The 13,634-nt window shown below is 37.0% G+C and overlaps 1 protein-coding gene across 5 annotated transcripts in view; it reads right to left on the bottom strand.

Annotated features, from left to right (window-relative positions):
- The window catches only part of RNF157 (ring finger protein 157), a 161,121-nt gene that overhangs the window by 25,939 nt on the left and 121,548 nt on the right, over positions 1-13,634 (bottom strand). For all 5 annotated transcript variants that reach the window (XM_056817099.1, XM_016430634.2, XM_001369013.5 and 2 more), the window contains 3 exons: positions 8,172-8,260; positions 679-825; positions 138-255 (listed from right to left, as the gene is read on the bottom strand). In XM_056817099.1, the coding sequence (XP_056673077.1) occupies positions 138-255; positions 679-825; positions 8,172-8,260 (354 nt within the window). The remainder of the gene's footprint in view (positions 1-137; positions 256-678; positions 826-8,171; positions 8,261-13,634) is intronic.

The raw sequence follows: 13,634 nt of genomic DNA, 5'->3' as shown, positions 1-13,634 counted from the left end.
ACACTTTTCTTATGTTACTTGTAGAAGCCAATGCTCATTGGCTCTTAGATGCTCATGAGTGTCCTTTAGGAAATGCTAGCTATACATTTTCCCTCATTGCTCATATCCCCAAGATGCTTGGGTAAGAGACAGCTTACCTCCTCTTCTGCCCATTCAGATGGGTCAACAGTATGGGAGGGCAGGCAGAACTGCTGACACACTCCTCGCTTGTAGTGCACAGTCTCTGATTGAAGGTTGTTGTCTTTTGGGATGTAGCTACAGATCAAAGGAGAGGGTCAAAGTCAGCATCTTAATTAAATATTTGACATTTCCCTCTCTTTCATTCTGGTTCTCAATGATGTTTACTCCCAAACATGGAAAATAAAAGGGAAAACCTGCTTTATTGCACAGATTTACTTTGCCTTCGGCTGGCTACGTCATTAGAATTCCTCTACCCAACCTATATGCCATCCTCAGAAGGAATAATAAAATCAATAAAATTATTTAAATGACAAGAGCCATACTGCTACCTTGCATTGAACCAAGATGATGTGAAAAAGGCAAAAAACTAAAGAATATATATGCCAGCTCAGGAAGTAGAGCCTGGCCACAAAAGAAAATGGAAATAGCATAAGACTTGGACTATATCTAACTTATCTTTAGAGGAAGGGGCTCATCTAGTCATCATCCCTTTTTTACCTGGCTATGCCATTCTGGAACTCTTCAGTGGCCTGATAATAGATGGTGATCGCCACTCGGGCATCAGTGTCAAACGTGAACTCTACATTGTAGTGGACTTTGGCTTTGCTGACCTCTTCTCCAGGGGTTTTCACTTCTTCAGTGCACCTGGAAGACCTCAGAGAATGAGAATTTGCTGTGTTCCCCAGACCCCAGGAATGAACCCTATGCTGAATGCTTCCTAAATTTTATAGGCCAGGACTCAGAGAACATCTGGAAACTTTTATTCTTTCTGCATCCATTTAGTTAATGAGTCATATGCAACTAGAAAAACAACCAAAACTGTCTAAAATTAAATTCAACAAGGATAAACATAAAGTCCTATTTCAAGGATCCTTGATTTGCTATGGACTTAGAAAATCATGACTAGCCCTTGATACAAGTCACTAGAGTTGTTGTTGAGGCTAAAAAACTCATTGCTTTGAAGCTGACTTGGTAACAAGCCTTCCCGAACTTAGAGAAACTAATCTTTTGACAAAAGGCATAGAGTATACTGTTATGTCCATATTGAATGTCTTTCCAGGATGGCAGAAGTTGTGGAGAGCTCAGTCTGTTGGCATAATCTTTAAAAACGAAGAATTATCCACCTACAACAATGAGGAATTTGAATGAAATGCTAAAGTAAATGTAAAGCCAACACAGAAGTTCCAAAACTCAACTTCACAAGTACAGGGTTGAGGGAGGGAAAGTTAAACAATTATATATAAAAATATAACTTGATTATACCATACTTTAAGGAGTTAATAGTGGGCTGTGACAGCAGAAAGGGTAAATAGATCTTAGCCTGCATTGACATAAGACCAATGCCCGGCATAAGGAAACTGACAATCCTGATGTACTCTGGCCAGGTTAGGCTACATCTGGAGTACTGTGTTTGGATGTGAGAACATCATTTTATTGAAAACTTCTTTAATTATAAAAATAACCATCCATGGAAACAAATAAATACACATACAAAACAAGGGCAAAAATTTACATTTTCCTCCCTCACAGTCCCAGCTTTAGTGAGGAAGACTCAAAAGAATGAATAATCAACCATCAAGCACATAATATGCTTTTGTTCTGTGTTCCAGGCCTGCCTGAAATCCTGCCACTTTTGGCCTGTGTGAAGTAGCTCAAAAGATATAAACTAATCAAAGAAGATGAGAACTAAAAGTATGGGCAGTCCTGGAGAAAGCCTTTGATGTGATCGCTAGATGTGAAATTTAGAGGTGGAGACACAAGGGTGAAAGGTCTATATATTTGGGATTTTTTCATCTCTCTAAAACTCTTTCCCTGGAAAGTTGGATCTGGCTGATCACTTCCTGTGAGTAGCCTGGGCGCCAGTTTGATCCCGGAACTCAGCCTGGGGGAGCTCACTCAGACAGCTTCCTTGAGATGGTCTCATGGTGAGTGATAAGACTGACTTCCTTTTCCCTTGGGCTCAGGGAGGCCCCTTTGGCCAAGGCCTTTAACTCCTGCCTAGCTCAGCCTGAGACAGAGCAGTTTAAATTAACTTTTTCCTCTCCCTCTCTCTTCTCCTTAAATTCCTTCCCATTATATTAATTAAATTACCATAAATTTCCAGACTGACTTGGGAATTTTATTTGGCAACCATTTAAATCTAGATTCAAAGTCACAACTCTAAATTCATCTTTACACCTGGTCTTCCTTCTTTTCTTTTCTTTTTTTATTGTTGTAGAAAATTTGTATATAGCTCTGGTCTTGCTTATTTCACACTATATCACCTCATATGAAAGAACTATATGCATATTTCCTCATAGAACTAATTTTTATTATTTTTAATGGCATGAAAATATTCCACTATATTCATATACCATGATTTAGGGCCTGGTAAGGAGACTGCCTCAGGAGGAGAAAAAGTGCCTTCTTTTGGCCTCCACACCCTCTACCACTACCCTGTCTGGGTGGGAGATACAATTCAAGTCTGCAGATATCCTCTTCTGTGTCTCTTCCTTGACCTCTTAAAAGGAGAACATCCCTGAGGGGCTGTAAGAGCCCTCTATCACCTCCCTAACCCCAGGATGGCAAAGTTCCAGAAGAAGCTTTTTTTTTTTTTTGGTTGCAAACCCAGTCTTCTACCCCTTCCTCCTAGAAGAGTAGCTGGTGGCAAAAGTCCAGATTCGTGGTTGTTGTTTCCAACACCAAAGTAATTTATCTCATACTTCTTGTTGAGATGATAATATAAACAGAGAAGAACTTAATTCTCTCCTAGACACTCTATGTTTAAATGTTTAAAAACCATCAATTAAGGAAACCAAAGAGAGACACAAGTCAGTCCCTCCAAACAATTCAAAATTTTATAAAAAGACAACTAAAAACCAACAGCAACTAGAGGGAGAAGTTATACCAGGAAGGTCAGTCCCAAATCTAGTAAATGAAGCTGAAGACTACAACTGCTAGGAAAGAGGCTATACCCACTAGAGAGTATATGAGTAAACAGAGGAAAACATCAAATACATTTAACAAGTATGATGGGCTAAAAGAAGTCTAAAAAGCAAGTCGAAGAAGGCAATAATTCTACAAGAAGTACAACTAGTGTCACAGAGGGGGTAAAAGAAAAAAAATGACAAGAAATATGAAATAATATATAAAATTAAATTGGAATTGAAATAAGAGCTCTGGGGGAAAAAGTTATAAAGAGAACTACTTAAAACAGAAGGAAGAAAACCTTATCCAAGTATAACTTGAAAAAGAGAATGGTGCAATCAAAACTCAATGATTCATGATACAATAAGAAACATTAGAATAGTAAAAATATTAGTAAAATTAATTTTAAAAATAGTAAAAAGATTGAAAAGGTAGAAAAAAATATAAGTTATCTACTACCAAAAACAACTGATCTAGAAAACAAGTCAAGGAGAAACACTTCAGAATCTATGGATTCCTGAAAAACAAAAAGAAACAAAAAATTTCAAGAAATTCATAAAAGACAACTGCCCAGATCTATTGTAAAAAAGAAAGAATACAATGATAACCTCCTGAAAGAAAATTCAAATTGAAAACATCCAGGAATGTCACAGCCAAAATCTTGAAATTTTCAGTCAAATAGGAAGAATAATTAATTCCAAAATTTGAAAATTGTGTGCAAAAATAGAGAAGAGATTCTACCAAAATTCTTTTATAAGACAAATATAATCCTGAAACCCAACCCAGGAAGAGATAAAGCAGGGAAAAAATAATAGAACCTTTTCTTTAATGAATGCAAAAATAATGAATAAAATATTAAGTAAAAGGCTGGATCTTAAAACAATTATTATGAATAAGGAAATCATCATCAAACAAGCATTTCAACAAAGAAACTATAAAGATGATTGTATATGAAGTAATACTAGTTATAGTAATAAGATAAAGAAACTGAGGAAATAAGAATAAGCAGAGAGGAAATAAAATGATTACTTTTGCAGATGATATGACTTACACAGAGAATTTTAAACACTCAACTAAAATTAAATGAATCAATAACTTCAATAAAGTAACAAGTTATATTTACATGAACATGCAGAAATTATTAGCCTTTCTGTATTTTACCAACAAAACTCAGCAGGAAGAGGTGGGAATTTTTCCTTACAAAATAATTATAGAGTGTGTAAAATATCCGGACATCCCCCAACCAGTACATGTAGGAACTATATGAATACAACCACAACTTTCCAGAAATAAAGATGTAAATAATTGAAAGGATATTAATTATTCATGTTTAGGCTGTGCAAATATAATAAAAATTATAGTACTACCTAAATTAATTTACAGATTTAGTGCCATACTAATTAGACTACTTTAGAGAAGTAGGAAAAAATAATAATGAAATTTGTCTGGAAGAAAAAAGTTCAAGAATCTCAAGGGAGTAATTGGAAAATGTTGGAAGGGGCACAGCTTTATCAAATCTTTAACTTTATTACAAAGCAGCAATCATCAAAACAATAATGGCATTGGTTAAAACAAAGAGAAAAGATGGCCTAGAGATGGGAAGTCCTGAGTTCAAGTCTGGCCTCAGACAGTTCCTAGCTAGGCAAATCATTTAACCCTCATTGCCTAGCCCTTACCACTTTTCTGCCTTGGAACCAATACTTACTATCAATTCTAAGTCAGAAGGTAGAGGTTTAAAAAACAAAGATAAATAGCAAAGCTAAATACTGGACAGATTAGTTTAAGACAGAAGCAATTCAGCTAATTACTTTTTTAAATCCCAGGGCTAAAACTACTGAGATAAGTACTCAGTATTTAATAAAAACTGCTGGGAAAACTAGAAAGCAATCTGATAGAAATTAGGCTTAGATCAACATTTCATACCATATAACACAATAAACTCCAAATTGATACTTTACATACATATAAAAGGCCATATAATAAGCAAAATATAAGAGTAGAGAAAGAGACACCTTCATTAACTGCTAATAGGGAAAGTTAAAGTTAGGTCAAACAATGAATAAAGAATATCACAGAAGATTAAATGGAAAATTTTTACTAAAAATTTTAAGTGTGCAAATAAAATCAGTGCTGTAATAACTGGAAGGGATACAGTAAACAGCAAAAAATCTTAACAGTAAATTTTTCTGATAAAGTTCTGATATCTAAGCTATTAAGATATTAGACAATCCTAAGACTACATACAGAGAAGGTGTAGACCTGTATTGGTAGAGAGAGATCCCTATACCAATGAAATCACAAGTTCAATCCCTATCCCTATCCAAGATGTATAAAGAACTGATGCAAATGTATTAGAATAAGAAGCATTCCCAAACAGATAAATGGTCAAAGGCAGTTCTCAAAAGACTGTCAAAACTATCAAAGCTATCAAAGACCACATGAAAAAATGCTCTAAATCATTAACAACATGAAAATTAAAACAACTCAAAAGTTCCACCTGAAATTCAACAATTTGGCAAAGATGAGGGGGAAAAGGAAACAACATTTGTTGGAGAAAATATTGGAGGTCAGGGGCATATTTTGTTAATATTTTGTTGGTGGAGCTAAGACTTAATCTTACCATTCTGGAAAGCAGTATGGAATTATTTCTCCAAAGAAACTAAATTTTGCAAGACCTTACCTTTGAACTAGCAGTATTGCTACTGGATATATACCCCAAAAGACCAAAGGAGAAAGAACGCAAGGACAAAAATATTTATAGTAATTTTTTTATTGAAGCAAAGAACTGGAAGTAGAGTAAATACTAATCAATTAAGGAAAAGCTGGACAAATCATGGTATATTAATGTGAAGAAATATTATTGAATCTTAAGAAATGATAAAAGGGACAGTTTCTGAGTAACCCAGGAAGACATATGAATTGATGCCAGCTGAAGTGGGCAAAACCAGAACACATTATATGATTTAATATCATAAATTAAAACTTCTGTGAAAGATGTTAGAACAACAATCATTGCAATGACCACATATAACTCCAGATGACTGATGATGAATCACACTTCCTGTGTCTAGGCAGAGAACAGTTACTGGACTAGAGAGGCTAAATGAGTTATATTTTTTCAGATATGGCCATTTTGCTTGACTGTACTTATTAGTTAAAAGGGAGGACTCAGTGGGAGAAGGGAGAAGAGTCATTTGGGATGTAATGATAGTGATTAAAAAAGAAAAAGGAAACTGCAAAGCATTAAAAATACAGAATAAAGAGTAGAAGGAGATTGAGACAATCAGAGCAGTGTGGGAAATATCAAGTTAAATTTAACATATATCATTTCATGGTATTGCATATATTCTACTTTTTTCTGTTCTTCATTTTATACAGAAATTTTCATGTTTTTTGATGTTTGCCAAGTTCATAATAACAATAACAAAATATATCATGAAGTATTCAGTCACTCTCCAATTACTAAAGATACAGGTTGCTTCCAATGTTTTCTTATTACCAATAGTGCAACTCTGAACAATTTAGTCCAGAAAGGTCCTTTCTTCTTCTTTATGATATTTTGTGGGTGTCACATTTGGGGAAGAGCATTGAAAAGCACAAAGAAGAACAACCAAGATGATGATGAGCACTCCAAACCATGTTATAGTTGAAAGAATTAGGGATATTAGAGACAGCGAAGAGGCACAGTAGATAGAGCACTAGTCCTGGATTCAAAACTAGCCTCAGACACTTTCTAGCTGTGTGATCCTGGGCAAGTAATTTAACTCAGTTTACCTAGCTCTTACTCTTTTGCCTCAAGAGCTGTTACTAAGAAAGTGGTCTAGAGAAAAGAAGACTTAGCTAGGGATCAGGATGGTTTATTGAGAGTACTTTAAAGGGCTAGCATATTAATTAGGTAGGGATATCAGACTAGAAAAACTTCCAAATGAGAGCTATCCCAAAAGGGGAAGGGAGAGTCTGAGCAAGTAGAGTTCTCCACCACTGAAGAGTTTCACTTGGAAGCTAGATGACTACTTGTCAGAAATGCTATAATGGTAATATCCTGCATGTCCAGGAATGGCCTGGGCTGGATGACCAGTGAGGCCCTTTCCAACTCAGAGATTTCTATCATTCCTTAAACTGAGTAGCTGGTAGTTGGTAGGCTCCTGAGGCCTTATTATATACCTCAGCTCGGCCTGTTCCTGCAACTAACTCCCCTGTGTATGTTGGAAGCCCAGCTGCAATTTGTTCTGAAGCATAGCCCTGGCTCCTTCATCCCTGGAGCTGACCCTAGGGATGGGATTGAGAAAGATCTAAAGATAGAGAAGTAGCTGACAGATGATATGCTTGAGTGAAATATTTTCCTTAAAAAGATAAAAGGGAATACATCTACCTCATAGTAATGAGAATGACCAATACTCAGATCCCACAATTGGAGTCATGCAGTCCTTGCTCACTGGTCAGTTCTGATAATGTTGTATTTGCTGTCATCAGATGAGAATCCCCAAAGAACAAGGGAGGCAGGGCTGGACCTGCAGTGGCACAGCCACAGCATATATGATACACTGGGGGCAGTTTTACTTTAGAAATTATACTCTCATGGACATCATAGTGAAAGCAATTAAATAATAATATTAATGATGATGATGATGATTTAAATAGCCTATACAGAAGATTAATTTTCTCAGAGGAAGAAGACATGTAATTTTTAAAAATCTCAGATGTTTACATTAAGATATAGACTAAAGACTTAGGGCTTTAAGCTCTCATTTCCAACTCTCCCAGCAGGAGCCCTGAACAATTCACCCAATTCAGTTTCCTCACCAGTAAAACGGGATAAGAGTGACTGTTTTTTCTTCCCATGAGTATAGAAGGGTATATTCATTTATGATAAACCCTTGTGAAGTTCTTCATAAAAATAAAATCCTGAAAACCTTAGCTACATGGATAACACATCACCATACTAAATGGCTGCTGTGTCTATATGGGGAACAGAACATATTTATGAAGAGAGACGTCAAGTTTTGCTAAATTTTCTGTATGAACCACTGGTTCCCCTAACATGACTCAGGCCTCCTGCCCTATCATAGTTGTTCAGAACTTACTTTACTAGCCTTAGAGTATCTTTGCGGATGTTGATCAGACTTCTCAGGGTCTTCACAGGCTCTTGGGGAGGTGGGGCTGCATAAGGAAACTAAATTGAAGACAAAACAAGAGAGAAAAGTTTGGTTACAAAGCTTATCTGGGTCAGTGTGCATTAGTTCAAAAGTTGGAGAGTTCATCAAATTGGTCTCCTAAAGTTCCCAATGCCTTGGAGAAACACTGTGGCTAGGTTAATCATGAAAGGCTTTTCAATTCAACCTTAGATGTCAGCAAGGCCAGACATGCATGTCTTTTCCTTCAGAGATGCTGCATGGTGCCTTAGGGATTTAAGGACCGCAAATAAAAGTTACTGTATTGTATGTACAAAAGCAAAGGTTTTAAACAGCAAAGTGAAGATTTTGGCCTCAGTTAACCATTAAAAAGCTGTGTTCTTCCAAAATGTGGGGCAGTAGCTATTTTGGGAGAAGGTAAAGATTTGTGATGATCTTTTACCATCTCCCTTCACTATTCCCTTAACTGTCTTCTGCTGGCCTCTTCTTCTGATATTAGAGATCTGGATTAGTGACAGTAGTGAGAAAACAAGAGGGAAAAGTAAAGCAAAAATGCTAAATTTATTTAGAATTGAACAAAAAGTGATGTCAGTATTCATAGCTGTGCTTGTGTTAGGAAGCTTTCCTAAGTTTAACAGACCAGGTTCCCTCTATAACACTGGTATTAAGGATCATGTTTTATATTCATCTTTGACTTATTTTAGGAGGAAGTAGGAACTATAGAATATTTAAATCTAATAATATTATGCAAAAATTATGGCATCTATTAAGTTTCATGAATTGCCTGAAAGAAAATCCTAATGGATACCCCTGATAATCAACTCTCGATTATCTTGGATTTTGGACTTTGTGGGCTAGATGGCAATCTTTTAATCCTAAATCTAAATTCCCAGCAATGCACTGAGAAGAGATATTTCTCCTAATTTCCCAATGTTTTAATAATAATAATGATGATGATGATATGCTCAGAGAATTCAAACCAATGGTAATACTAGCTTAAGGGAAAACATGACTAAGCAGTTAAAACATAATACCATGCTAAAAACATTCAACATTGAAGTCACAGGAGTAACTTTTGATAATCCTTTTTGGATTGACATCCACATTTTACCTCTCCATTTTAACAAAGCTTTTTTTTTTTTTAACAAAAGGGAGTATGCTGTAAAAGAAATATGCAAGTACAATTGCTACCTGAGTTTTAAAATAAGAATAAAGGTCTAAAAAAACCCTCTCTTCTGTTTTTGTTTTGAGGATAAGATCAGGTACTTAGCTCCTCACAAGGGACATAAACATGACAGATAATTTCTACTAGAAGAATTCTGTAAAATTTAAATACACTTTTAGAGAGGTGATCTTCCATTCTAGGCCTCAAAACAAAATAGAAATAGGTTCTCAGTTAAGAATCTACTCAAAATTCCCCAATCCTGTCTGCCACTGGGATGAGAGTGGGGGAAGGGAAGGAGCAAGATTGTTGTTTCCTTATGTGACTGACCCTAAAGGAGACTACTAGATATAGATATAGATATAAACCTCTAACAGCAGGGATCCCATTTTATATATTCTTATATCTTCTCCCCAGGGTAGCACAACACACTGGACAAAGCAGGTATCTTGCCTAAATGAATCAATGTAAAATAAAATCCAGTTGAGTGTATTACCATTTACTTGAATGTCTCACTGCTTCTCATTGAACCTGTCCACTTTTTTTCAAACTTTCTCCTTAACAAAGATCTTTAGTCTAGAGATGGAACTATCCAGGGCTAAAAAATGAATCAAAACCCCAATTTCTTAAATTACTGTCTGCTAGAAGGAGAAAGCAGCTTCCAGAAGCAGGACAACGGCAGGAGAGAATGGAGTCATCTGCAGACTCAAGAGAGAGCTCTTCACAAAGGCATTTACCAAGATGGCATAGTTTAGAACAGCAGCTACAAAGTATTTTCTCCATAATCCTGGAGTGTACTTTCCACAACCAAACAAAGCATCTGTAGGAGTAGTAGATACAAAAGGAGTAAAGTGGCAGTAAGGCAAAAACACAGTAATACCCACAGTCAACCCAGCTCAAAACTGTGGCAATGCAGCCCCAATGGCTCTTCTCTCTTCAATAAGTCCTTCCCCAGCCCACCCAGGATGTAGCATCTCTGCTCAGCAGGGTGCTCCAAGGGACTCTCAGGATAGACTCCTCTCTCAAGTTCACTTCTAGATAGCCAGGGCCAGCTCTCTCCTCTGCTCCCAGATATCCTGTTCCTGGAAGATGCTCCTTCCTTTTGGTGGCAGAGGAGACAGTGAGTGAAATGTTTCTCACAGTGAATCTCTAATGGCTGCTCTGTTCATTGAAAATACACTGGTCAGGGGTTATGGACTATAGCCATAGGAGTAGCCACTTCAGCTCCCCAAAGAACTGTCGTGGTAGCAGTCCCTGTCTGGGGAGGTAGCCCAGAGAGAATGCTATATAGAGTCATTCCCTCACTAAAGTCAACATTGAATAAATGTCTTTCCTCAATCCACGTTCGTAGATTTTTCTGCTTTCATTCTTATAAGTTAGACACTGTGATTTCACCAGTCCTAGGTATATGGAGTAAGGGATAGGTGGTTATGAATTAAAGCAGATATAAATTCTCTTTCTGGTGTTAACATAGATGTCTTAAGAAACCTAGGTTACTAGGTAGCATTCTTCTTCTCTTACTCCTTCACAAAATATTCCATTATGCCCATAGATGAGTTAAAAAAAAAAACTCAGGAAAGGAGAAGAACAAACTTTCTAGAAGGTCAGCCCAAATCTCACATATAGCTCATAAACTCAGGTTTATAGGTGCCTCCTCCCTGCTTCCTAGGCATCAGGCTGGAAGTGAATAAACTATAAGAATGTGGCAAAGAACAAACTATGTACACCTTCAGTGATGACCTAATTTTTCATAACAAGGGCATGCGTTATTTAAAGACTACTAAACATAAAGGATGAAATCAGGTCTGCTCAGTGACCTTTGGACTGAGTCCTTCAGGTCAGTGCCTTCCTTTTGGAGAGAGACAGGTCAGTCTAATCAGTCCCATTTTATAGACCTGGGGCAGGGGAAAGTATCAAAGGTAGCCCTATTGGCTCAGTGAAATATGGTCACTGTGAACCTAAGGCCTGCCAGTACCTATCTATGAAGACCCAAACCTTCAAAACAGAAAGCCTCAAAGGACAGTGTCCAACCAGGAAGAACCAAGGACTATCGAATAATTGCTTTAGTCAACTAACAAATCCACCTGATTTTCTCTGTACTTAACCACTGAAGTCTACTAACAAACAACTATAGAGAAGAAATGTACAGACTTCTAGTCTTTGGGGGGGCACAATATATCAAGAGAACAATTGCTAGCTGTGGCAAAGAGGGCTGCTGTGTTACTACTTGTAGTTCAAACCCTGCCAAGGATGTTCAAATCTGTTTTTTGGATAGCTGTTTCTAGGCCTCCCAGGTTATCCCCTCTACTTCATTTTCAGAGTACAAGTGGGATCTCTTAGTTCTTGAAAAGGGATGCCAGGGTCATAGCAGAGAACCTGGCATCTGGTCAATAGCATGTTTCAGTACAGCACTCTCCTGGGGCTATACTGCAGTGTCTATACTGGCAAAAAGTCCAGCCTAGATCTCAGGGACAGCTGCATTCAGGTAGGCCCAAGCCAGTATGTTACTGAGCTCAAGGAAGCGTTTTGAGTGACTCGTGAGAGCCATCTGGTGCCCAAAAGTATAAAGGCAGGCCTATTCTTCATCCTCCTCATCATCATCATAATAGCAATTTACATTTATATAGTGATTTAAAATTTCCAAAGTCAAGTCAACAAGCATTTATTAAGTGCCTACTGCATTCTAAACATTAAGCACTAAGCAAATATAACTACAGGAAGCTCAGTGGCCCAGAGATGGGAGGTCTTGGATTCAAATTTGTGTGATCCTGGGCAAGTAACTTAATCCCCACTGCTTAGCCCTTACCATTCTACAGCTTGGAATCAATATACAGTATTGAATCTAAGATGGAAAGTAAGAGTTTCAATAAAATAAAAATAACTACAAGGAATTGTTTTTTAGGGATCTTACAGATATGTGTACTCCCACCACCAATGTCTATCACAAACTATTCATCCATGCTTTCTCAGCCTTTGGAATATCTGTCTATGTCCTTCTATAAATCCTTCACAGAAGAGCTACCTGATACACTAGAAGCTTACCTTTAAATCTCTTAATATTTTATGAATATTAAGGCTGAGATACTCAAGTCTGTTTATTTGTCATCCCTCTCTTACTACCAAACTGGCCCATGTCCCTTTTCAGTCATACTTGTCCTTGATGATATCTCTTAAAAGCAGAGGCTATCCTTGTATGATTAGTTTGCTATTTATGCTGGGTTTAAGATATCTGTAAGCAATCCAGTTCAAAACATCCAAAGGCTAGTTGGAGATCTGAAACTGGAGGTCAGGAGAGAAGTTAGAGCTAGACAAAAATATTTGAGAATCATCTGCAGAGAGAAAAATAATTCCTGCCCTCAAGGATTCTATCATCTAATGACAAGCAAGGAAAGGTGGTGGTGGTGGTGGTGGTGGTGAGGAGCCAGGTTTCAAAGAGCTTTGAATGTCCAAAAGAGGGTTCTGGATTTGATACTAGAGATAACAGGGAACTACTGCTGTTTACTGAATGGGAGTGGGCAGGTGACAAGAACTATACAGTTGGCTTTACATAAACTTATTCCTCCATCAGAAAAATGACGCTTTAGTATGTATCCTGTCGATTACTTAGTTTAGTAGAATGAGGTAAACCCTTGACAAGTGTTTATTGACTGAATCAGGGTCATTAGATAAGCATCATCATCATCATATAGGATAGCAGAACATCTTTCATTACAATAACGTTTGTTAATAAACCAGTGGCTTAAAAAGGGCCATCTCTCATTCTAAAAAGGTGAGGACTGTATTCTTGCTTTACCATCAACAGCATCAGATCTAACCATATACACATATTTAAAACTCAGTACCTCAAGGAAACATAATATTTTCCTTGGTAGCTCTTTCACATGCCTTTTTTTGTGAAGGACTTTGAAAAATACTACAGTTAGCATCTAAGTTTAGCATTGTTAATCTGGTTCTAGGATTTTGATAAGGCTGTACATGATGAAGAGCAGAAAGATGGGGCACTAAGAAGCAAAGTCTCTGTTAGTTCATGATCACACAAGTGAAACCACAGGAAACCTGAATGTAAGTCCTAAACAGGTACCTCACACTGCATTTATACATTGCTCATTAACACATATAAATTCACACAAATCCATTCCTCTGGATATGGAATGATCATTTATGAAGGAGGAAGGAAAGGAGAAGGTAGAAGAAGAAAAACTACTGTAAAACACATTTGTGCTATTTTACTCACAAAAAGTCCAAAAAAGTTC

This window comes from Monodelphis domestica, chromosome 2 (assembly GCF_027887165.1).
Source record: "Monodelphis domestica isolate mMonDom1 chromosome 2, mMonDom1.pri, whole genome shotgun sequence".
Lineage (NCBI taxonomy): Eukaryota > Metazoa > Chordata > Mammalia > Didelphimorphia > Didelphidae > Monodelphis > Monodelphis domestica.
The sequence above is the reverse complement of the archived record's forward strand: the minus strand, read 5'-3'. Positions and strand labels throughout refer to the sequence as shown.